The 26,938-nt window shown below is 37.3% G+C and overlaps 1 protein-coding gene across 3 annotated transcripts in view; it reads right to left on the bottom strand.

Annotated features, from left to right (window-relative positions):
* Window positions 1-26,938, bottom strand: part of pkn2b (protein kinase N2b) — a 66,576-nt gene that overhangs the window by 5,462 nt on the left and 34,176 nt on the right. For 2 of the 3 annotated variants that reach the window (XM_079841792.1, XM_079841794.1), the window contains exons 3-19: window positions 21,644-21,798; window positions 15,393-15,516; window positions 15,141-15,298; window positions 13,574-13,787; window positions 12,182-12,367; window positions 10,089-10,198; window positions 8,134-8,277; window positions 7,960-8,035; window positions 6,078-6,255; window positions 5,698-5,824; window positions 2,453-2,574; window positions 2,279-2,351; window positions 1,998-2,089; window positions 721-897; window positions 552-614; window positions 383-459; window positions 147-289 (exon numbers count right to left, since the gene is read on the bottom strand). In XM_079841792.1, the coding sequence (XP_079697918.1) occupies window positions 147-289; window positions 383-459; window positions 552-614; window positions 721-897; window positions 1,998-2,089; window positions 2,279-2,351; window positions 2,453-2,574; window positions 5,698-5,824; window positions 6,078-6,255; window positions 7,960-8,035; window positions 8,134-8,277; window positions 10,089-10,198; window positions 12,182-12,367; window positions 13,574-13,787; window positions 15,141-15,298; window positions 15,393-15,516; window positions 21,644-21,798 (2,219 nt within the window). The remainder of the gene's footprint in view (window positions 1-146; window positions 290-382; window positions 460-551; window positions 615-720; window positions 898-1,997; window positions 2,090-2,278; window positions 2,352-2,452; window positions 2,575-5,697; window positions 5,825-6,077; window positions 6,256-7,959; window positions 8,036-8,133; window positions 8,278-10,088; window positions 10,199-12,181; window positions 12,368-13,573; window positions 13,788-15,140; window positions 15,299-15,392; window positions 15,517-21,643; window positions 21,799-26,938) is intronic. The other variant, XM_079841793.1, reaches the window with a different exon arrangement.

Raw genomic sequence — 26,938 nt, 5'->3', positions numbered from 1 at the left:
AGTTACAATGTGTACCTTTAATTGTGATATGATACATTTACTTAAATAATTTTTTGTACCCAATTGTCAGTTCACAACAATTATTAACTACAGTCTTAATAGATTTTCGCATTGGGATCAATCAATCATCCATCCATCTTTCATACCTCTCCAACCAACATCTCAAAGATGAGAACTCCCAGACCCCACCAGTCCACTGCTCGTGTGTACGACGTCTCTGTTAAAACTTCAGGTGCTAAGAACTCAGGAGTGCCACAGAACGTACTAGTACGGTCTTTAAAGCCCATTCCTACATGATGGGAGATGGAATGAGTTACACACTGCACTGACAAACACATAAAAAAAATCACACAAACATTGATAATGTAATTGCATTATCTACCTTCTTTGCAGAGACCAAAATCTGCAATCTTGACATATCCCTCAGTATCTAGCAAAAGGTTATCTAGCTTCAGATCCCTGCAGAAGAAAACATTATGAGAGTCACATGTGGGTCATAGAACATTCATAAAGTCTTCGGATTTTACAGTACATTCAGGACTGACACTTACCTGTACACAATTTTATGGTCATGCAGATATTGCAGCCCCAGGACTACACAAGCAGCATAGAAACTGAGGAAAAAAAAAACATTTCAGATTGAAATCTAACATTAAGCATTTTATGTAAGAAACGATCATGTCAAGGTTGACAGCCGCAATAGTAAATTCAGTCACTCACACAGCACGAGGTTCAGAGAACACGTCAGCATGAATGTGCATCATCAAGTCTCCTCCTGCCGCGTACTCCATGACGAAACACACATGCTCCTTGGTCTGGAAACAAGCGAAGAGGTTCACCAGGAATGGATGCCGAACACTGTTCACGGTCTCAAAGATCCTCTTCTCACACATGAGGCTGTGGACAGATATTAATAGTTAGTGTAAATGGATAGCTGATGAAAAACATGTCCGTTACTTTTTTTAACATTTCTGGTTAAAATAAGCATACATACTTTAGGTGCTATATTTAAGATGGTCAACTTTACTATATGGTCCTGCAGTGTACCAAATGTATTTTTAAAAGTAGAAACATTCATTTAGTATGTCAATTAACATGGCCACATGAACTGTATTCATAATAATTATAACAGAATATGCTAAATATGCTGTTTTGGAATGGAATGTTGCATGATAAAATGCTTAAAATATTAACAGTGACTATTGATAATGTATGTAAAAATGGAGGTGTGGGGGTAATGTGTGAGGAATTCTAGTCAATTACTGACAAAATACATAAATAAATAATATAAATAAATAATATATATATATATATATATATATATATATATATATATATATATATATATATATATATATATATATATATATATATATATATATATATATATATATATATATATATATATATATATATATATATATATATATATATATTTTTTTTTTTTTTTTTTGTGAATATTATCAACTTAAATTAATAAATAAGAAATAAAAAATAAATTATAAAAATGGACTAAAATTAATGAATGTGACATGCTGAAATATTATGGAGCCCCTAAAGGAACACGACGATGGAAAACAAAATATTAGATAGGCTGATAAGGTAGATTCCCCCAAGAAATTTTGCGTTGACTTCAAATTGTTTGCATTCCCCTGTTAAACTTTGCGTTCACTCGCAAAACTTTTGAGTGCGAGAAAACAGCACGTTTCTTCTTTTGCAAGAGAATGCAAAAAGCATTGAAATATATTTTTTTCCAACAAAATGTCCCTTGAAAGGTTTCGTAGAAATATTTTTACTGTAAAAACTCCAACATGTGGCTCCAACATGTCTAGAGTACAGCTCTCTTTTTTTGCCTTTAATAATAACAGGAAGTAAAACTGAAGCAGAAAAGTCCCCACTGTATATGATTCCTGATGTCTCTACAAATGCTTCCAAGCATCTTCAAGTATATGAAGATGTTAATTTATTTTACTTAAACACACAAACATAGACTTTACCTGTCCACTTCATCCCTTGCAACAATGTCACCTTTCTTCAAAGCTTTAATGGCAAACATTTCTCCAGTGGTCTTGTACTCCGCAAGTAAAACCTGTTGAATAATTAAACAGATGAGAATGAAAATGTGTCTCCAGCAGAAATCACAAACTGGTGGCATGTAGAGATAACATTACACAATTCCCAAATACAGATGGTTAATGTACTGTACATTTATGGCACATTTGCAAATTTCACAGAGCTCGCCTCATTGCACATGCACATGTGAAAGCACAAAGTTTACCTTTCCAAAGTGGCCACGCCCCAGAACAGCCACACATTTAAAGTCTGTCAAACTGAATTGAACCTCTTCTTCCCTAAAAGCATGAACAGACACTTTAAGCATTTGACTACTGTTAATGTATGCATGTTTATATGCAGCCATGATGTCAGTCAACACAAAATGGGGACAGACTACCTTGTTTCATTTTTTCGTTGAACTGCAGTCAGTTCCAGGTCAGGCTGCTTATTTTCAACCAGACGGTCATAATCTGGTTTAGCTACTGGGTTGTTCAGGAAGTCAAAGGTCGCTAGGGCATCCTGTAGGCAAGAGGCACTTTAGAGTCATTCCAAACCATAGCAAAATAACTCTCCTTAAGGGACAGTTGTGCCAAAAATGAAGATTCTGTCATTGTTTACTCATCATATTGTTCCAAACTCATATGATCTGACTTTTGCCTATCAAACACAGAACAGCATATGTTGGGCAGGATTTTCACATTGCTCTTATCCTTACGAACCAAAGTGAATGGCAATCGGGGGCACTCAAGGTCCACAAATTACAAAAAATTATAATAATAATAATAATAAAAAAAAAAGAGCCATATGATTTATGTGCAAGGAATAGACCAAAAAGTCTTAATTCGCTTCATTCACAGGACTTGGCGTGCAATCTTTAAATATACATGAAGATGAATGAGATTTAAGAGCTGCTGTGAAGATTATCAGTGGATAATAAAGAGTTGAATTTATTTTCCTTACCCAAAGCAATCATATAATTTGTATAGTGCTTTTGGTCCTTTTGAGGACTTGATATTCAGTGATCCCTTTTGTTGTATGGAAAAGAGTGGTATCAACAATTGACCAATTGAATCGGTAAGCCCCTCCCCTTGAACGCAGATGAGCAAATAGCAGTTGAGAATCAGTTGCACCGGGACCGGAACTCGGACATCTTTAGGTTTCAGCGCCATAGAGATGCATTGGAAAATCCGAAGCTCTCATCAGTTTGATGGTGTTTATGCTACAAAAATGCTAACATGTTGTGCCTGAGGTACTGTAACACTGATTCCAGGTATCCTGAGAGGATTTTCTGTTTGTCATACTCTCGTTAAGTTACGATTAAAGTCCCTGCTGCTAACATTCAACTGTAATAACTAACTGTTCTCACGTCATGTAACTAGGGTTGGGCATCGTTTTGATTTGAACGATTCTGATTCCGATTCTTAGTTTCGATTACGGTTCTTTTCGATTCTCGATTCCGATTCTTTGAGGGGTGGAGTCACAACATGTCACAGGCTCATTTCACAGAGGAAAATTGTATTTTGATTCAATAATGAGTTTTAGTTTTGGGACTTTCTCCGCTGGCATTTTCACTTGCTTTGCTGCAAAGGTGAATGGAGTTCCACACCGAGTCCCGGTTTAACAATAGCATTAACAGCAGTCATTAGGACTGCTACTAGCGTGGGCAATTTGCGTATAGCTACATTTATCTACGAGGGGGAAAAAATAATTTCAGTAACGTTGTTGTTCACCACAATTCTCAATTTGGTCAAGGGGTTTACACTACAATCACTTACCTGATTATGATGAGGTGGGATAATGTTAGTTCACCCTGAAATGAAAATAAAGCCATCTTTTACTCACCCAGCTGTTGTTCAAATGCGCGTGTTCCAGTGTGTGCGCACTCCAAGCCGCAGTAGCCTCGTGCAATATTGTCATGACAACCGGTAGGCCTACACAATATTCACTTAAGGAGGTTATATTATTAGTATTATTACTTATCATATACGTTATAGAAAAGACGAGAATCGCGTTTTTTTCTATTGAGCTTGATTTCTCAAAATGGTGCGCGCGTGTGTGTGTGTGTGTGTGTGTGTGTGTGTGTGTGTGTGTGTGTGTGCTTATCGTGGGTGCAATGACAACAGTGCGAGTTATTATAGTAGGCATGAGCGCCGGCGGCTGCTGACAGCTCATAGTGTAACTTACACAGAGGAGCGCGCTCAGAATAACGGCCGAGCTCAGTGTTTTGACTGAATAATACGGTTTCTTTCTCGCAAAACCTATAGTGTGCCCACTGAACACTTTCCATATGGCGCGCGTCTCCCTGTATCGTTGCGTGATACATTTGTTTACTTTTTGTAATGTTTTAGCTGATCGCCATTCACTGCCATAATAGGAAGGAGCGCGTGCAGGAACAGTATTTTAAATGTCAAAGGACATAGGGCACTGGGACAACATCAGGGTAAGTAAAAGAAGGCTTTATTTTCATTTCAGGGTGAACTATCCCGTTAATAACGTTGGTTAGCGCAGGGTTGCCCGAGGGACAGACCTGCGCAGCATTTCAAACACGCTACACTCGTTAATTTATAGCTACACCACATATTTGTAGTGCATCCTCCCGTGCAAGAAATAAGTTTGTCATGTGTTGCACTGTGCCGACCCAGGTTTTTTTTTTTTTTGTGAAATAAAGCCACACTTTTGAGCGCCACTTACCGTGCTCCATGGCTGCAACAGAACAAACGGGCGCGGCAAGCACTTCCGAAAACTTGCGCGTTTGGAACCGATGATCGGAATCGAAAACAAAATTTCTAAACGATTCCAATGGCATCGTTATTTTTTAAACGGTTCCAAGTTGGAACCGGTTCTCGATGCCCAACCCTACATGTAACACTATAAATTAGGTCAAAAACATGAAGGTCTACATTTCTGTGCCTCTCCATATTAAGCTGGTTATATGTAAATTAATTTAACTTTAGATATGTTTAAGGTCTACATTATCTGTCCTACTAAGGAGGACTCCTATTTTGATGGGTATTATAGTCTACGGGTGGTGAAAGGGAGAGCTTGCACGCAGTTTATCGGAGTTGTTTTGTAGATCATACAATACAAGTTTACCAGTTATTAACTGCACCCTCGAAAAGGCATACGGTCTGTGTATATGTTTGTTTACTGTTAGTTTTATGAGTGTTTTTGTGTAGTTTGCTGTGTATGTTAATGGTAATGCAGCGGAGAGAGCAACGGTGAGAGATAGTTTGTGAATGAGACGTGAATGCGCACCTCTTATGCTTTGTTTGTTCAGCTCTTACAATGATTTTTTTGGAGTGAAAAAGGACATAAACTTGATAAACCATCAGAAAAGTCTGGCCATCATTCGGACGGGATATACGCTACATTTTGTGTCCAAAAACATCTTGGGATAAGGTTTTCACACTGACGGCTGTCATTGTAAGATATAGCAACTCTGTTTGTTTTTCCGAGTTAGCAACAGTAACTAAGGGGGGCGGGGCTTACCGATAGGTCAATTTTCTAAACTTTTCCTTTTGTGATCCACAAAACATATACAGTTAGATGGGTTTGGATCGACATGAATGTGAGTAAATGATGACATCTTTCATACATTTCAGTTTTGCTTGAACCATCCCTTTAATACAACCACTCCTTTACCTGCACTTCTTTTTTATCTGGGATCTTATCTGGTGGTGCCGTTTCCTCTATCTCCACTTCGACGGAGTGCCGTTTTGAGGGAGGGGTGGCTGCTTTGTCAAAGTCTAATTTGGTCACGGTGGGGTCGCTGATGACGAGAAGACAAATCATAAAAGTTTCGTCATAGCAATAGTAGCATTATGGGATGCATACACTGAGATACAGAGCAGGAATGTTAAGTCATCTCAATATCTAAATATAGAGCACCAATTATGTTTCCAGACAGATTAGTCATTGTTTATCAAAGACTGCAGAAAAACTTGAGGGATTTCCGCTACTGATGCTCTTTTAGGAAATTAGTCTGTGTGGATGAGATGGAATGAATTTGTACACATATTCACCTGGGTAGGGAGTCGCCGTCTGGGTGGCCGATGGGTACCATTTCAGGGCTTAACGCTGAACCCAGGTCAGTCTGGTGAGGACTGAATGAGTTATTGATTGACGGAATGGCTCTTCTCACCAACCTACCCCAGGTGGCGATGTTAATGTTCATCTGAGGGGCACGCAGGAACGTTTTACCTAAGAGAAACAAGGTTTATGTATGAGATGAAGAAACTTCTGAGAAGTAGACAACATTAGTTCCAGAGCCTTGTGCGCTACTTATGGAGGCAGTATACGCTACATTTTCCGGCAAGTTTATATACAACTACGAGTGTGTTCGCTTGGTCCGGACCAAAAAAAATAAACTAATACATTTAGTCCTGGTTCGCTTAGTGTTCACTGTCATTTTTAACACCAAATCTAAAGATACAAAACACAAAACATTTTACATTTTGCGACGGAACTGGGCTAAAAGCACTCATTGTTACCAGCTGAGAACTCACAGAGCTTAGAAAATGTTTAAAGGAGTCGAAACAGCCAGGAATTCCTCCGTTACACACATAAATGAAGATCTTCTGCAAGAAGACAGTGTTTCCGATGCCTATTCTGAACTGTAATGGGCAACATCACGACTATGACGAGACAAAACAGGTAAACTTGAGCATTCTGTGGTTTTTAGGGTCACATCTTGTGACATCACGTCATGTCTTTGGTTTGTTTAGATGCTTTTGGCCGTGTTGCATACATATTTTAGTCTAACCGCTCCAGAGTTCATTTGGCAGCGGCCCTTTTCAGGGGTCTCTAACGGAGCAATCTGCATAAGAATTTGTTTTAATCAAACCAAACCTGCCAAGTGTGAACACCCCAAGATACCTAATTTTAGCTACACTGAGACAACATAGCATGTATCCTTCAAATAGTTATTTTTCTAATCTCTTTTCTATTGCACTGGGCATAAATATGGCCATCAAATAAGATTTACATGCCCAGAGTCACTGATGTTACATAAAACCATCACTTGGTGCCGCTTACAAACAGAGGTGGTGCTTACGAACAGTGTTTTGCTAAAAGACAGTGAATAGCAGAAGAATCCGGAAGTGTCTCTTGTCTATGTACCATTGTTTTTTTCTTTTTATAAACACCATAGCAAATACTAAAATCTGAACAGCTGTCTGAAAAAATAAAGTTGTGCAACTCTGTCTACAGGAGCAACCAGGTTATTTCTGCTTTTCTTTACAATGTGTCGAGAACTAGTTAAGAGAACTCCCAAACCAGGGCTGCGAGAACAAAATGACGTAATTTTGTTCTCGTAGCCCTGGAAGCGATAACTTTTTTCTCTGTTCTTGTAGAGTATGTAATGGCCTTTACTGTCAGAGAGTGAATTTTACATGTTCATTCAGCCGGTCTTCATTTTTTTATGCATTGGTCTAAACGGCTAAATCACATACAGACCGAATCAGACCAAATTTATTTTTCGAACATTTGTGTTAGTGTGAATAGGCTGTTAGCTTAGCAACATGCTAGCTGAAATCTTCTGACTTGAGACTCCCATGCAGAGCACTATTTGTGTGACCAGTTAAGCTGCCCGTTCCAAATTGATCCTTTATGAGGATCCATGACGGTAGAGTGCTTTCTTAGAAGGCAGCTGCCTATGTAGGCAGTAGACAGCTCAGGAGATTTTGGAACAGAGCTTAAACCAGCTATTCACCTTCCTTGGTTCAAAGGAGTTCAAACAAGAAGGTCAAAGTTCATGCTGACTTCACTGTGTAAACACTGGCCCCGCAGCAGAGCAATATTGAACCACAGAACTGTGTTAAGAGTAGGCTGCTTAATCTAATCTGTTTGAGTGAACATGTCAACCATTCTTAACACTGAGGCATATTTGCCACTTCATAATCTTACCTTGCTGTTTGGAGAAGATTTTCTTTTGCCTTTGTAGTTTAGGTCGCCTCTCAATAACTGGGTTAAAAAATGTAACCTGTTTCCAAAGAGGCAGAGATAATCTCAATAATATCCTCAACAAGGCCATCAAATTTGTATATTGCATGTCTGTGTGTGATGAATAAATTCAAATACCTCAGCAAACAGTGTTCCTTGAGGTTCCAGGTAGAGGCACATGCCATGGCGCTGGTTGTCCAGGAAGTCCTCCAGGCGTAAAAACTTCACAGCACACAGTGAGCGCCAGTCTCTCCAATACACAGCTATCTCCAGCTCACGAGACTATAGGTCAACCCAAAAAAAGCATTTAAAATCTGATATTAAGTACATAAACACTGTATACACTATGACAGAAATGAATACTTTCATTCCGCAAGGACAAATTAAAATGATAGAGACTGTAAAGACGTTCACTTTTTTTTATTACAAAAATGTGTTTTTCAAATAAATGCTTTTCTTTTGAGCTTTCTATTCATTACATTTTTTAGCACTGTTCCCACAAAATATTAGGCATCACGACCGTTTTTTTTTAAACTGTGATAAGAAAAGTTTCTTTAGCACCAAATCAGCATTATAGAAGGATTTCTGTAGGATCATGTGACACTGAAGACTGAAGTAATGGCTGCTTAAAAAAAAAAAAAAATCAGCTTTGTCATCACAGGAATAACTTGCATTTTAAAATATAAAACCGCAATTGCAATAATATTTCACAATAAATACAGCCTTGGTGCATAAGAGATTCCTTTCAAAAACATTAGAAAAAATGACCATCCCTATACTATTGAACGTTAGTGTACATAAATGCGATTTGGTTAAAACTACTTATGAAAAAATGAAAAATTCTGCCTAGTTTCTTTAGTGTTTTGCATGGTTGCCAAGTCATTGCTATGCGTTTGCTAGAAACTTATGGGTAGTTGCTTACTGGATACTCCTTAACTTTATGTCTATGAGATCTTTACTCGTTTTATGGTCCATCAGGCGAAAACTGTATTTCTGATCAGCAAGGAATAGTATATGGACGACTAGTGCCAGTTAAAAATAAAAAGAACAAATCAATTGATCAATATATTATTTAAAAAAAAAGAAATCCAAAGACAAGTCACTATACAAAAAAAATAAAAATAATAATAATATTTAAATTATATTTAAAATGTTGGATAAACTTAAAATATATGTATAATTAATATTAAATGCCAATTAAAAAGTGTTTTAAAAAAAAACATTGGTCAAGTGCTTTATTATTTATCAATAGGGTTAAATAGGACCAGCAGAATTTTATGGGCCTAACACCTCATTGTTTATGCTGTGAGCATAAATCTGTAGTATGAGCAACAGTAACTGTGAAGCTTAACCCAGCACGCACCACTTATGAGTATTACTACAGTTCACAGCCAAAAGTTTGACATTGACATTTAGGCCTTTTAAAGGTCTTTTCAGAGTGGGTCTACCATTGCACAACTGCTAATTAGAGCTCTCTCTCATTGCCTGCCATGAGATTAAAAGATTACGCCGTCAAGCAAGTCCAAATACAGTATGTGTAAGTTCATTCAATAATCGATCCTCAAATATAAATTGAATACAATAACATAGCAAGTAGTAAGCCTCCAAATCAGTCTTACTTTGAACTATTTTTAATATCATTCCTAAGGAGGTCCTTTAATTTCAATTCAATCAAGGAGAAACCTGTGCATTTCTAAAAAAAGTTTGAAAAAGTTTCTTAAATTTGGAGGAATGGACATACATTATAAAGTTGAATGAATAAGGAACTCTTGATTGTGAACACAATGACAAACATTAAAAGTAAGCTGAGGTTCGCTTGTGCAACAGTGTGACTCAATAATAAATCTATAGCCATAACAGAAAGGGATATATATGTGAGAATGAAGAGATTACGAACAATGACTTCTGATCCGCCTTTTGTGAGTTTCCATAAGAACTGGGTCAAATCTGGGATTAACTTTTCCAAAGTTAATTTAAAGAGAGGCTGGAATGGTGAGCATGCGTGCATATGTGTGCCCTTTGACTCATGTGTTGGGGGATTATGGGATAAGACTGTGGTTTGACAACTGTGTTGACAATTCCTCATGCATTACCCGGTCAAGTTCCAGTGTGAACTTCTGGTCCCAAGATTGGTTGCTGACTGGCTTCCAATGGGTCTGTCCCACAACCGTGTTGTCCAGCTTCAGAACAGCACCGATTTCATCTGCCATAACAGCACAGAACACCTCTTTAACTATTCAATCTTTAACAGAGGCATACATTTAAATTCATATTCTTATACCATGGTCTGTCTGAATACTCGATTCTGATTGACTGGAAGTTGTGCAATAATACACAGGTAGTTCCAAGTCAGTTTAATCATCGTTCAATAATATTAATGCACCGTTTTCATTAAAGCGCACAAATTTACAACACTCGTGTAACGGAGGCCAGCTAGTAGTTGCTGTGCGTCTGACTCTCATGCTGGCGGACCCGGGTTTGAGTCCCGCTTCGAGCGGGCGGTTCGAACAGGAGGGGTTACACTCGCGCACAGAGAGCGGAGATTGCACTGCGCACACAGAAACATTCAGCAGCATAGAAACTTGTTATCAATTGACTTTTAGCAATAAAATGTATTCGCTACTGAATCTCTACATTATATTACCCAGCAACGAGGGGGTTACATCGCTATTTTGAAGTAAGTAAACACTTAACACAGCTTCATTGTTAATAGAGAAAGAGACACTGAACAGACGACAGGTACAAATCTCTCTATAATTAGTTTATTCAAATGTGTCTGATTCTGTGTCTGATTCAAAGTGGGCAGAATGCTAGATCTAACGAGCCGTAACTGATGAAAATAACCGCCAATTTTACCCTTCCAGTCAAATATTGCGCTGCCAACATCTTTAACTTCTCAATGCTGTCACATGACCATGGTAAAAGCGGGATAATTCACAGCTATCTGTGCATTCAATTATTTTAATGCACTTCGAAGAGGCAACCTCCGCTTCACGTTGGGTGGTTCTTTGCCTCCACGTCACGCATTAAAATGGTTTAATGCACAGCAAGCTGTGGATTATCCTTACATAAGAGATGCATATTCAATAGATTGATGTAATGTGATAAAAAAATGCTGTGATGAAAATAAAAATGTGACGTCAGTCTGAATATGATTAAAATAACAAAAATACTAGACTAAAAATGTAAAAATAGCACAGATGGAATACAACTCAGCAGATTTAAATAAACTTGATTTAAATGACTTTGAATTTACAGGGATGATTATTTGAGCAAATATTGATATTTTTAATTGTGATTTAATTAATCTGCACATCATGTAATGAATCACTGAGTAATTCAATTCATATTTTGAATTGACTGACCATTCAAAAGTTTGGGACTGTCATAATTTATTAATGTTTTTGAAAGAAGTCTCATGCTCACCAAGGCTGCACGTATTTGATCAAAAATACAGTAAAAACAGTAATATTGTCAAATATTACAACATTAAAATGAAAATTGAAATGAAATTTTCGATTTTAAAATATATTTTAATGTATTGTAATCCTGTGATTTCAAAGCTAAACTTTCAGCATCATTACTCCAGTCTTCAGTGTCACATGGTCCTTCAGAAATCATTCTAATATGCTGAATTGCTGCTCAAGTAACATTTATTTCTATATTAATCACAGTTGAAAGTAGTTGTGCTGCTTAATATTTTTGTGGAAACTGTGATACATTTTTATTCAGGATTCTTTGATGAATAGAAAGTTCATAAGAAAAACATTTATTTGTAAAGTAGTTCTTTTAGAACATTACAAATGTCTTTACTGTCATGTTTGATCAATTGAATGCATCATAGCTAAATAAAAGTATTAATAAGAAAATATTATTGACCGCAAACTTCTGAATGGTAGTGTATTCACTTGCAGAACAAGTCTCTGTTATTTTCCAAATAACTTTATAGAATACAAGTGTACAGACATTTTGATGGGGAGACAATGAGTGAAGATGAAATAATGTCGAATTGCAGAGCCTAACTTTGTAGTTTACCAAATGCGGACTATATGTGTGTGAATGTAGTGTAATTTACAGTGGTTACTCGATTTGAAATGGGGAAGCACAACGGCCATGCAAGTACCTTAGGAATGACCTTAACTTGGATTTTCAAAAAGCATTTAAAACAAATACAAAGCCACTCAACTGGACAGATCATCGGACTTGGACAGGGTTCGGCTGCTGCCAGATTTGTTCTTGCTTCCTCGGCTCATAAATGAAGAGCGTGCCTCACTGGGACTCCAGCCGGGCAGAGGAACAGATGATGTCTTTGAGCGACCTGGGACGTTCTCCAGGAGGTCCTGACAGCCCATGAGCCTCACGTCTAATGTGCCTGTGGATTTACAACAGAAACCCTACTCAGAGCCAAAACACTGCGTGATCTGGAGATGTAAATCACTAAACACATCCATTCTGATTAACACAAGATAATAAGTGTGCAAAGCTGCAAACAATCACAAATGTCTATTTCAAGACACATGCAGTGGTTATAGAGCCTTATATGGAAAGCACTACATGGTACAAGTCTATAATGGTAACGTAAGCGCTCTCATTCTCCTTTAGAGTGAAGGTCAAAGTTGTATGTGATAAAGCCAAGGGTGGGGGAGGGGCCGCTGGGGCCGAGTGTGTGGACGCAGTGCGAAAATTCGAGTGTAGTTCCTACATGCCTATACCCAGACAGCTGTTCCGCCTCTCAAACAGGGTTGAACATACAGTACCATGTGTTGTGATACAGGACTAAAGGACCCATTTACAAAGGGAGGGAATATTTGCAGGGAACAAGACTATATATTGAAACAATGCATTCCTACGGATCTATTCACAGAGACAAAAATTTAGCTGAACACAGAAGGATTTTACACCCTTGTATAGGTTTTTTTTCTTTTCTTCCAATGACAAAACTCATCTACCAATAAAGTATAAAGTATATACATTTGTCTAGAACTTCTACATACAATTGGGGGCGGCGTTTTACCAAACACTGAAAACTAAATGAGAGTCATCAGATATTGTTGTTCAAAACCCATATGATTTTTGTTTGAAACAAATGAAAGCTGAGAGATTTCTGTCCATTTATTGGAAGTCCATTCCACAAAACTTTTATTTTTATCAAAGTAATCCATAGGAATCGAGCTGTTTAAGTGTTTTGAAAAAGACAAGTTTGCCTAATGTGATGAACAGATATAATTTAGGCTTTTATTCACATATAATCTTTGATCAACCCATGTATAGAGTACATTAAATATGGTCAACAGCAGCTCAACTGTACAGTTGCTTGATGTGTGACAACAAACCTGGTTCTGACACGACAAGGAAGCACTTGTGAGCTACCAATGACCATATCTGATGTGTGTTAATCAATGTTTTATTTGAATTAAAGCCTAAACCAAATTAACCTTACTTTTACAAGACCTTTATGAACCATTTGAAGTATTACAAGCTGCCATTGTTAAAACCAAGCTAAAATGGAACTAGAAAATAACAACAGAGTTCAAAACCCCTTTAGCACCATGTGACTGTATTAATTCTGTTTTGTTACCGGTTAGAGCAGCAGGTTTGGCCACAGTGCTGTACTGGTTGCTGGTGGACATGATGCTATGGCGGGGACTGAGAGGTGGGGAGGACACCATGGCTAACTCCTCCATAATCAGATTGCCCTTCGGGTGATTTCTGGGCAGCTCACTGAGTCTCTGTTCCAGAGAGAACTTCAGCAAGTCTAGCTTCTGACTGGACTCATTCAAGCGGGCTTGAGCCTGCAAGACAAAGTTAGACAGCATTTACAAAATGCATCGATATAAATACACACATTTTGAATGCAGAATCAAAGACTTTTGAAACCGGATTAGAACCTGTCACAAAGATAACAGTTCTACATGAGTAACATTGGCAGTGTGAGTGGAAAACTGCATGGTAAATCTATGGGACATAGTCTGGACGTATGCCACAGTTTAACGCAAATGCATCACTAACTTGTGGCAGTGCTGCTTCAGAGTTCAAATGAACGTATACCAGAAATTGTTGCAGATGATTGTTTTTTTTAAAAAACGTTTTTAGATTAATGTGTTAATTATTTGCTTTAAATAGTTATTATTTTGTATAGGAATGAGCAATATATTGGTAGCAAAACAGTTATGGGTCAATATTAGTGATTTTGCCATTTATCAGTATGGGTAAATTCGGGACATAAATCACTCTATATTGGATATTTCACAGTAAATACTGATCCACATGAACTCTGCAAGTGCTGAGAGTCACTTATAATATACGCTTGTGAACACTTGTGAACAGCGTTACCCACTTCAACAGATTTGTAATGAGAAGCATTAATAATCCTGATTGCCAAAATAAAAGGATAACCATTCGAAAATGAAGAAATTATGTAAATATAAGTATTGTAATATTTTTTGCTATAAAATTATATTTTTTTAACTCATTTTATTGGACAGTACAATAGTATTATTACAATATATTCATTTTATTTAATGTTTTAAAAAAAACAATTATCATAATTACTTTTTAGAGTAAAAAGAACTTTTCCAGTTTCTTTTGCAATTATTTATATTTTCTTTGGTAATGCATCCCCAACAAAATCACCCCATAAACTCTAGAATTATTCTTTTCAAATAGAGAAATACTTTATTTTATATTTATATATACAGTATATAAATGCATATATTCTGAAACAAAATATTGCAATCAGTTTTTTTACAAAACTCCAGCCCTTAAATTAACCAATGATTTTTTTTTTGCTCTACCAGTTGAGCAGCAGGAGAGATCCCAAATATACACAATGATTCAGTGACTATGGCTAGTATTTTGATCAACTTCAAATACACACTTCCCATTCACCTTCCAATTGGTAGGAAAGTGACAAAGTATTACTCACACAATAAAACAATTTCATGACAGTTCTAAAGACTATTTAACCACTTTGTGTAAAGTAAAAAAAGTGAGTTAAGTGAGAAAAGCTGTAAACATTTGGCCCTTGAGGCAATGCAGGCCATTACAAATATATAGTTAAATGAAAAACTGGATGAAATAGATACAGAAATGAAAGTATTTATTTAAGCACAAGAAAACGATCAATCAATCAGAAGCAACTATACCTCTGAATGAGCTTTCTTCTCCGTCACCTTCGCTGTTCCTAGCAGTTTCATCACGTTTTTGGCACCTTCTGCCACAGCAGACTCTATCCGGAAGTGATGTCGTAGCTCTTCTATCCTCAGGTCCAGGGGGCTGATAATAGGCTTGCTTGAAGTCACTGCTAACATCAGATTTATGTCTTATTACCCAACTTCTGCCCATTTAAAGTGTAACTCATAGATATAATTAGAGAGGAAATCAGTTACACCACATACCATCATTGTTCTCATAGTTCATCTCGCTGGTCTGGCTGGCTTTGAGGATCTGCATTCGAATGAACTCTATCTTTGTCTTGCTGTCTTGAAGCATCTGCTGAGCTGCTGCGAGCAGTTTGCGGTCCTACAGATGTAGCCACAGGACAAAAGTAAAAACAGAAGAGGATTTCAGAAAAGAAAGAAGGAATAAAATAGGCACAAATAGCACTTAACAATGACATGCATTTAATGCAGAACCATAATTCATAAACCTTCAAATATGAATATAAAAGGAGATATACAAGTTCAATTTCTATTCAGACAAAAAAAAATGTTGTCAAAACGATCCCCCTTCTCACAATTAAAAAAAGCTTTACTATGCATGCCAGGCCAGTAGTTGGCGATGTTACTTTGTAAAGAAACACTATGTGCCTCTAGACTGAACACGTAATAGAATGGTGCGGGTATGACATCAATTGTAGGCCAAAACGCGGAAGGCCGTTAGCATTTTAGCACTTCCGGTTCCCTTGTCCAGAAGTTAATTGTTTTTTTTAATGGAGTTTTGGTTAAATGGCTGAAATAAGGTCTGTAGTAAGCACAAGCTCAAGACATTTTCACGCTTTATTCCAAGACATAAAATACATCAGTATTACCCCACTCGTGATTTTTTTAAAGCCGTTACGGGTAGGGCTGTACGATTAATCGAAAAATAACCGAAACCGACATTCAGAACCTCTAACCGGCGTTTTTTTCCCATGCCGGTTATTTCGGTTTTCACGTGACTCCGCCCCGTCAGTCACATCAAGTGCAGTTTGCAGGCACACAGAGAGATGCAGGAGCGATTATCTGTGTTTATAGATGCTCAGAATCACTATAGTAACTGCATGTTTTACACAGTTTATACAGGTCAGTTAATTGCCGTTCTTCATATAGCCTACCGCTGACGCGCGCGCACACATACACACAGAGCGCGCAAGCCCTGAAGCCAGATCACTTTCACTTTCGTGCTCATAAAGTTTGTCAAGTACATGCGTTTAAAGGCTTGCCAGTTTCAACATTTAAAGCGATTGTGCTCTATTCAAAAACAACAATACGGAAAACTTATCCGTTCAGGGCTCAGCTTCTTTCTGTGATACACAGAGCCGAGCCGTGTCGCGTCTCTGAAAACGCGCGCGCCCTGAAGGCAGATCTTTCATCTGCGTACTCACAAAGTTTGTCATTTGTATGTGGTTTAAGCCTTGCCAGTTTGAACATTAAAACGAGTTTCGACCATCAGATGTGTGTTATGTTGAACTAATGCCTGATATATTGTGACAAACGAACACTCAGACAGAAGCTCGCACATCACATGAAGATCGCGCGCAGAAACGCAGGATCAACGCTGTCCTGTGACTAAAGTAAAGTCACTAAAGTAGCTTAGAAACTCAACCGTTATAGGCATACATTTTAATACCTTTGAAGTACAAACCACAGCTTCATAATGAATAGAGACGGAATGAGTAATTCACACACACAATCACTCTCTCATTAATGCATTCAAATAAATGTAATGTAGGTCTACTACTGTGTTAATGTATCTGTATCTGATGTACAACAAACATAAATCTGCCCCATAGACCATAACTGCTGAAAGTGAACCGTTTCCTTCAAGTATTTTAAAATCACAAAGAAATGCACTTTTTCATTAGAAAAAAATCCACCTGTTCTATATATAAATATGTAGAACATATTTACAGTACAAACCTTATCAGTGAACTTACTCAAAAACCTTATGAGGGCAAAAAAAAACAAAAAAAAAACAGCAAAATAATCGTTCATTAATCGTAATCGAGGTAAAATGTTCAATTAATCGAGGTTTTTATTTTTGGGCAAATCGTTACAGCCCTAGTTACGGGTCTTGAAAAAGGCATTTGCTAACAAGTGGGTGAATGGGACTACAGTGGCTGTGGTGGAGATTAAACGTCATCATGCCGAAAAGGTAACCTCAGTCCGCTTTTACAACCGTATGCTCATAATTGTGCTCTTTTAAATTAGTCTGTCTCAAACATTCGGGGAAAATGTTTTTAGATAAAAACTGAAAGAGTTGTCGGAAGCTTGGTAATGGTGATGTTGAAGTCGAAGTCGAGCGACCGTGGTGTAGTCCCTTTATAGCCTACCTTTAGCTTTTTACTTCTGGTGACTGCATTTAGGCTTCAAAAATGCATAAAATTTGTGCTCATCTGTGATAATTATCTTGATGGACAAAACGTGTAAGTATCAAACTTTTGTTGATCGCACAGCTTGTTTTTTTAATCAATGGAACCAATGTGATGCCAACTGCCGGTTTGCCTACTAAGTGACTTTTTCACAAATTCACATTTTTGTCGACAATAACGGTATTGTTTTCAAAAACTTGCCATTTTAAACCAGTTTTCAAAAGTTTGCATTTTGAAGCATTCAAAACGTTACTGTCGTGTAAATGAACAGCCACAATGCATAAAAAGTGTTCAGTTTTTTGTTGAAAACGGTAGTGTAAACAGCCCCTCAGTTCCCTTTTGAGGCGGCCTAGAAAATATGTATAAACTGTTTAATAATAAAAAAGGTCCCTGAGGTCATGTTGTATTGTGCATATAATCAAAGTTGCTGCATGTTGTACCTAACACTCACAACATTGCATGACCTCTCATACCTTATTCATATTCTTAGTATTTATTACTTATGATTTAAATGTTATTAAAGTGAAACCAACAAATGAAAACCTTGCTGTTTGTCAGAAGTGTCAAGGGATGTTTCCTTGTCACAGCAAGCATTCAAATCTAGTGACTGACTGTGGGTCAGGAGTCTCCATGGACTGAACTTCCTGTAAGCAGCCATTAGAGGCTGACGTTACCTTAGAGGCCTTTCCTCCGGATGTCTAAAGCAGCTGGGAACCTGCATGCAGGACTCACCACTTCATCTTGACTGACCAGACAAAACCCACATACCAGTAAAATGTGCAATCCTTTTTTTCAGGGCCCGACATTAGCTTAACCAACGATATGAGTTTGGGACGGGGTTAGCCGTTTTTTTTTTATAGTTGCAATTTGGTTTGTTGCCACAAGTGGCGCAAAAATGACACAAATCAGCTTTAAAAGTTCTTGAACAGAGCATTCGTGGGCCAAGAGAAACGTAGGAGTATCTCTCAATCGGTGAGAGTCAAATGAAGTCATGTGCCGTAGTGCTGAGCATGTTTTCGTGACAGCTTTTTTAGGAGGGTACTAAACTGTTCATACATCTGGAAATGAGTCAGACTCCCTTGTTCTGTCTCCCTGTGTTTATCACTCCATATATTTCCCCCACAAAGACTGTGCTGATTTAACAACTCCTTTGTGAGTCCAAGATGATAATTTTAGCCACAGAGCCTCTTTAATTAACAGCGCCATTCTTGATAAAAAGGAGGGAAGGAGGGTCAGACACTTCAGACCAAAGCCAAACCAAACCATGAGAGCGATTCTGCTGATACTACATGTAGAGAGACACTATGCATGTACAGTAACCAGCACTGAAGCCTGATTTCCTGAGGGGGAGGGTGGAGACATAACCAAACTGTTCTATTCCAGTTCTCCTTAATGTCAGCTGCACCCTAGGGGGTTACAACCATGACATTGGCATATGTGTATAAATGAGTCTGGCTTCCTTTACCTCTTTTGGAAAAAGGAGAGGAGATTTCATCCAATTTTAGAGGACATTTTGCTAACATCTGTTTTCATTTCTTGGGATGAATCTTCTCTCATCTTTGAGAGATCAAACGGTTTAACTTCTCTGAAAGTAAGAGCGAAGTATAGTATTTACTGTAATTTAAAACTTAAGTGTATTTTTTATATGCAGTACTGTGCAAAATTCTTGGGTACGTCTGTTTTTTTTTATTGCTTTCAAAAATAAATGTCAAATAGATTTTATTTGTCGATTAACTTCTATTAACTGGATAAAAATCAATATTTGGTGAGACCACCATTTACGTGTAAAACAGATTTTGTCCTATAGGTACACTTGCACATTTTGCTGTTTTTCAGGTAGCTTTGCAGGTTGGTTTCTTCAAGCATCTTGTAGACGTTGCCGCAGTTCTTCTGGATTTAGTCGGTCTCAGTTTTTTGTTTCTTCATGTAAATCACTAGCCTGGCTCCGCCCTCCTATGTACTTCCGCTCAATTTTCCTTTTCCTTCAGTACTCCGTCTGGGATTGTAGTATATTCTCTAGTTTTCTCCAGTCAAATTTTAACCAGTCCAATCAGCGAACAGAGGGAGTGGCTGAGAATGATGACGTTGATGTTGTGCGCTAGTTTGAGATGACATGCGTCACTACCAAACGTTACTGTGCGTTCACACCGCCGCCGGCGAGAGCGTCAAACTTCGCTCTGGCCGCCCTGCCAGCGATGCTGTAGAAAGATTCGTGGACACGCTGACGCTCTGACGTTGATCGAATGCTTGGTCTTTTTTTAAACTTAATTTAAAGGGGCTGCAAAGCAAACGATCATGTTGATCGGCATTTGTGCAGACTGACCACAGGTAGGGTATAACCATACAAGAACAAGATAACCTCATGAAATCATTTAAATGTGAAAGCAAAAAAAAAAAAAAAGAGATCGATTGAAAGAACTTAACATGTTTGCTAACGAAACAAACCAATTAAAAGCCATTTGTGTGGTGTGGCTTTTGTGTTCATGGTTAAGTGCTAGTATAATTTCAACATGCAGTTTATAGAAGGCGTTTGCTAGCCGTGGCCTTTAATTAACATTAATTTGTGTACAGCCTACATTACAATAACTGTCCTGGGTGAAGTGCAGCATTAATGCAAGTGGTCAAATCGGTGTTGTTTTGAGCAAATTAATTGTATTCTTGCCGAAAAACAAAAGTTCTAAAGCGAAAATGTTGCCTATGAATAATGTTGCATGCCTTCTTATCAAACCCGCCACAGCAATGATCAACATCTCCTCCATTTTTTGCTAGGGAACTAATGTGGTCGGAACCAAAGTTTACAGCACTGCGTTCTAGGGCTGCGCAATATATCAAAATTATCGAAATAACGCAAATGTACATATCGCAATATCACGCAATATCTGAATGATTTTAAAAGGCTACTTCAACATTGTGAAAAGTGTATGTTTTAGGTTGATGCATATAGCAGAGAATAGACTGAGCACATGACTGTTACTTATGTGACTTGCTTGACATTAAAATTAGTTATTAAACGCAATAACTTGCAAAAAACAACTCCTTGCAGTCTCGTGCTGTCTGTTGTCTGACACGCACACGGAAAAGTGCGCACAAGCAGTTATTTTTTTTGTGTCTTGTTACACACTCGAACTGTCAAATACACACACAGTTATGTCTTGATGAGTACGGTATTCATGTAAACACAGTCGGTATTGCTGGGAAGTTGGGAAGTTATAGTTGGGAAAATAAATAGATTTTACACACTTAAAGCAATATCGTATCGCATATCGCATTATTTAACAAGGATATAGCATTTTTCTTCAATATCGCACAGCCCTACAGCGTTCTCTAGAATCATCTCAAGCGGAGCACTTCTACATTCCCATTGGTTGCCGCCGAACCACGTCATAGCTCATTACCATAAAGTAGAGCTGATTTCAACTCTCCTCGACGCCCAAAACATCCAAGACGCGCGACACCACTCTCGCCGCCATCTCACATTGAAAATGAATGACTTCCGGCCACTTTGACCCTCTCCGGCAGCGGTGTGAACGCAGTTAGCGATTGGTTATGGCAGATCCAGAGTGGCTCTGGGCAGATCCAATAATTTTAAACTTCAACAGAGTACCCGCCTTCAAGGAAGTTAACGCTTGTCAATGGAGAGTGGCCAGACTCTCTGTACAAATTAAATGTACGAGAGTCCGGTAGGACCAGGCTAGTAAATCACAGACCAACTGGATGGTGAGATCAGATCTCTGTGTGGAGCATACCGGCTGTTGTCAGAGTCAATTAATTACAATTAATGGCAAAAGGAGTGTTTGGAAATGTAAACATTTTCCTACTGACACACTACAGCAAAAGATAAACAACTGGCTTAAAACCTTTTTTGTGTGTGAAAATACAAACGTGCCTAAGACTATTGCACAGTACTAAATGCTGCGAGTTTGTTGCAGAACTATCAAAAAGGAGCAATGTTCAGGAAACATCAAGGCCATTCTTTCCAGTGAATTTATGTCCATCAAAATGACTGTTCTTTTCACAAGCAAATACATTAGAGAACACAACCCCCACACCACAGTTCCTCTAAAGACAGGCTACTACCTTGGAAGAGCCGTTGGAATACATTTGTATCATATTTTCCGCTCCCTGTTTCACTTTGAGCTCGATGTCGGCCTGTTTCTTCAGAGCGGCCAGTCGGCTACTGTTGGTGGACGTCCGGGCTTCACTCTTGGGGGTGTCTGGGGTTAATGGGTACTCTGACATTGAACAAACACAAATCAACATCAAAGAGTTAATAAAAGCACTAAAACAACAACAAATGCAGCATGTTTGAAATGTTGTAGAAATTACAGCAACTGTAAACACTTGGGCAGGAAATGCACATAAGATTAGCAAAACCACACTTGATCCTTCAGGGCAGGTAGGAAATGCTAAATGCAGGACAGCTAGCATGAGCACAACAATTACACTGAAAAAAAAAGTGTAGCTGAGGATGATGCTAACAGTCTTTTTTGCATGTTTTTGATTACCCTTTATATAAAGGTTTAAGTCTCACACAGCAAGGTTTTTAATTAAACAGCAAAAGGTCCTGTTCACATTATAGCTAATTCTGGCCACCTGAACCACCTACGTCTCCAGGAAGAAATTAACTGATGGGATATTCAGTTCGCTTGTGGATATCTTGATCAATTGCCTCATAAATGTCTCAAACTAAACTAAGCACCTCAGACGTTAGTGTTTAACTGAGGAAGAAGAAAAAAAAACTTTATGTTATAAGAGTTGTGACAACAGAAACAATACTAAGAATAATCTTAGGGTATATTATAACAAAGAACATTTGACCTCCAAGCCAAAATTATAACTAGTTAAAACATAGCCAAATATTAGCCAAACGTAGCCAAATATTATGAGGGTGTTTTTTTATTTAACTTTAGTGTTTGAGGAGTTGTGTAATACACAAAAATGACAATGATATAATGACACCCAGTGAAGGACTTGCGCAGGCAGGAAAAATGCAAATGTTCTCTCAGGTGACAGTGTGCCAGTTTCTCAAAGACTCTCTGTGAGAAAAACTAGGCCATCATGGAAAGACTTGCACAAGATTGAGCAAACACAAACATGAACCGAAAACACCTTAGGAGAAAAACAGAAAGAATGGGGCAAAACTGGTAAGTCAGTATTAGAGGTTCTTCATCTTTTCCTAAACAAGGATTTCTAAAAACTACTCAAATTTGCATACTATTTAGAACGTGATAAAGGGAATTGGTGAACGGCTAACTTTGTCATTTTCTTCCCCCCTCTCTCTCTCTCACATACACACGCCATATACTTCAGACTTGTTTTATGATAAGCTGAGGTTCAGAATGATGAGATCATCCACTCATGTCCTGACAAGAACACTTAACCACAAATTATACACCTGCGAAGGTAAGGTGGAATCCCTGTTTCTGACAGCTGTCATGACATATAAAGGACTAAAGCAAAACATTAATATTAATAGGGCTGCATCAACTAATCGATTATTATCGACAACAAAATTTGATTATCGATAAGTCGCGTCTGCGCTCTGTGCTTGGAAACCATTAGCCAGTCATGTCACTTTAGAGAAGTGAATAACCCATTTTTATGAACAAACCACATATGGAAAATAGCATAGGACATAGAGCGAGCTTCTGCAGGAAAGGTACATGATACAAGTTGTCTGAAACATGAGAATTTATATTAATATTATATTTATCACGTCTTGCCCAGTCGTGCGATGATAGATGCGTGTGCTGTTTAATACCTCTGACAAGTGTTTTCCTCAGCGCATAACTTACATTTTATGGTTATATCCTTATTTGTAAATGTTAGAAAGTCCTGTGAATGATGATTTCCATTTGGAATATTCTGGCAACAAGCGAGTTTTGTTTAACTTCACAAGTTCACAGACTTCAATGAAAAAGTCAAATAAATGCGTGTCAAACAGACGGAGTGCAGTAGAATTGGGCCGCAATAAGTCTGACTAAAATATACATGTACGGAAGTAATCACACTTATGAGAGCAGTAAAGGCGCTATTGTTGGTATAGCCTATTGAATGTAATATAATTACTATGCAGACCAGTCAATGTGTGTGATCTTCAAACCTCGTACAAGTTAACTTTTCGGGCTTTTGTTTTTGTTTATCATCATTTTAATTTAATTGTTTTAATTTCTGCTTTCAAATAGTAAGCAATCAGTTGTTTTTAGGTTTAGAATGTAATGTTTGTTTTCATCCCTTTTTTGTTAATAAATGTAGAGCATAGCCTACATAAAAACATTCACTATATTTGTTTTCATAGGCTTTAATCACACATTATTTGGAGGACAGCATTGGGCAGGATATGGAATAAAATGTTTTAAAATAATGGATTAATAAAAAAAAATGTTTAATGTATTATAATATAATGTTATTAGGGCCGTCAATCGATTAAAAATTACATATTAGATACTCTGTGATTAATTAATCTAAATTAATCACATACACAATTTTTGCTGTGAAAGTATTTTAAATATTTCAATTCAAACGAATCAATGAATAATCAGCATTAGTGACATTAAAGTTCAAAAACGCTCTTATTATTATTTTCACTGTTCAAATATTGGCCATAACAATAAACAATATGACCTAATATATAATTAAAAATTGCTTCAGGAAGAAGATTTTTTTCACTGTACATTCAAACAGGGCTTGACATTAACTTTTTTGCTCACCAGCCACTGTGGCTAGTGGTTTTCCAAAGTGAAACTTTTTCACTGGCCACAATTTTGCTGCTTGGAAATTACATTTTATATGATTAAGGTTGCATTTGGCATGCTTAAATGACTTTATTTTGAGTCATTTTACTTGATTTAGAAGATTTAAAACCCTTTCAAACTTTCAATACAGAGTGACCACCCAAATCAAGACTACATTGTATATCAGCTGGCATGTGCAGGTGGGCAATATGGCTAATATGAGAAATTGAATATAGGCTAAATAAAAGAACAAAGAAGCAAATTACAAAAACAATAATACATTTCTTTAAAAAATATACAGATACAGTAGGTTTATTTAATATGTATACATTTATTTAACACCTGTAGTTGTTTGATTAACATTAATGACAGACAGGTATTCATTTGGGCTGCTGAATGCATGGATGTGTAGGAATATAGTGTGGCCCCTTTAAGAGTGCGCGCTCCCTGTTGAGAATGCCTAGTGTGCAGTGTCGTGGAATGTATACGCTACGCAGTTTTTCACGTGCATATGATACGGACTTTATGGCGTGTCTATGACACGCTCTTGGGATAGTGGACATTGCAGGACATCGCAGACGACTTTATTTTTATCAGCACTTCCATCAGGCCGTTTTAATATAGGCTACGTAAATGTTCCAATCAATGATCCAGGCAGCGCGTTCTCGTCTCCCTCCTTCATTTTACAGCTCAGGGTCAAAGTCCAATACAGAATGGATTAATCTGCGTTATTTTTTTTAACGCGTTAATTTCGATTAATTAATCTGAGGAAAAATAACGTGTTAAAAAAAATAACGCAGATTAATCCATTCTGTATATGACTTTGACCCTGAGCTGAAAAATGTTTAATTGCAGGACAGATAACAACATCAAAAAGTAATTTTGACAGCCCTAAATATAACATATAATTAATATATAATTAATAATTAATATATAATTAATAATTAATATATAAGATATAATATAATATATATAATATATATTTCTTTTTTTTTCTTTTTTCATCGGATTAAGCAATTATCAAAATAACTGTTAGTTGCAGCCCTAAATATTAATAAAAAAAATAAAATTCTGTCACCAAAAAAAATTATAGCTGGCATGAAATGCAATGTGACATGCAATACTAAATCTACGGTTTTAAATAGCATTTTGCTAATTATTAGCTAATTGTTAGACAAGCAGCTTATAGTATATAACCTGAATACCTTCTCCTGAATACCTGAATCTCAAGCTCGCTGATTTAAAAGAAACGTCCACACAAATATGCAAATGTTTATATCTCAATGCAATCCATGGTACTCAGAGTTGTCATTTAAAAGCAATAAAAAAAGATTCAAATTAAGCAGTAAAATCAAACATAGATGCACAAATCTGATCTTTTCACCAATCTGAAATCCTCTGACTTCGAGCAGATGACTCCCTGCATGATTCACATGTATTTATTCACTGTATCTGAAAGCAAAGTAATGATTTCAGATTTCTGAGCAACACATCTAGAGTATATCAGAATGTAGAACATTCCTGTAAATGGTTCAGATGATTCTGAATAAACTAAGAAATGCTCATTCTGTGTGTTATTCTCTTCTGGAAATGAGATGCTCACTTGCACCATTTACACTTATTACGCTTCTTCCAATTGACTTGTTCTGCATAGTAATTTCATGAAAAAAAAAAGCTCATATGCCTTCCTTCACAGTTTGTGTACACTGATTTATACTTTTAAATGTTTAAAGAAAAAAATCCCTTGTGCAAAATGTGAACTTGACATTTTAGTGTTTATATCCAAACTATAAACTTTATCCCAGTACTTCTGTGATGATGAATATTTGTAAAAGAAATAATGAAACTGTGTGGTTGGAAAGACTTTTTGTGAAGCCGCTTATACTTTACATGATAGCTGCTCTCTCTGGCTCAGCGGCAGCATGAACACAGATTTGAATGTTCCGGTATGACTTTGTCAAAGGTTCAATAGACACAAGCGAATCATTGATATTTAGGAATGAGATTGCATGGGTGTTTGAATTGAGATCGCAATCTTATAACGATTAATCGCGCAGCTCTAGTACATAGTGTGCATGAGTTAGGATTAGACGTTGTATTTGCAGAAATCCAACATGGTTTAGATCAGCTTCAGCGGGTTCACAATGCTCAGCATAAACATTCTCCATCAAGTCAGGGGCTGCAGCTGAATCATCCATCCATATTTTCCAAACTGCTGGTCCAATTAAGGTCCCTTTTAATTGATTATTAAATAGTTTAATAAGGTTTATACACGCGAGTATCCATATCAGAGTTCAAGATAAATATTTTAATTACTACTGGAGTCTGCTTCAAAATGAACATCAAGCTCAAACTACGCAAAAAGTGCCAGCCTTTCAGGGCCAGCCTTTCAGGTGTCTGAATTCACTCCTTCAAGTGGACTATATTAGTGGAGTAATGTAGGGAATCATGAATAAGAGTATCAATCAACCTTATTTTTCAACACGGAAGTAAGGTGTTTTCTGTGAATGTGCGAGACTTCCTATTTATTAGACACTATAGGGAAATAACGAGAAAAATATATCAAAAGTGCAGTAAAATGTACAACTGTTTGCGCTATAAACCAGCGTGTTCTGACAACACATTAAAATAGTATGGT

This window comes from Gobio gobio (genome assembly GCF_949357685.1).
Source record: "Gobio gobio genome assembly, chromosome: 17".
Classification (NCBI taxonomy): domain Eukaryota; kingdom Metazoa; phylum Chordata; class Actinopteri; order Cypriniformes; family Gobionidae; genus Gobio; species Gobio gobio.
Note: the sequence above shows the minus strand (reverse complement) of the source record. Positions and strands in the feature narration are given on the sequence as shown.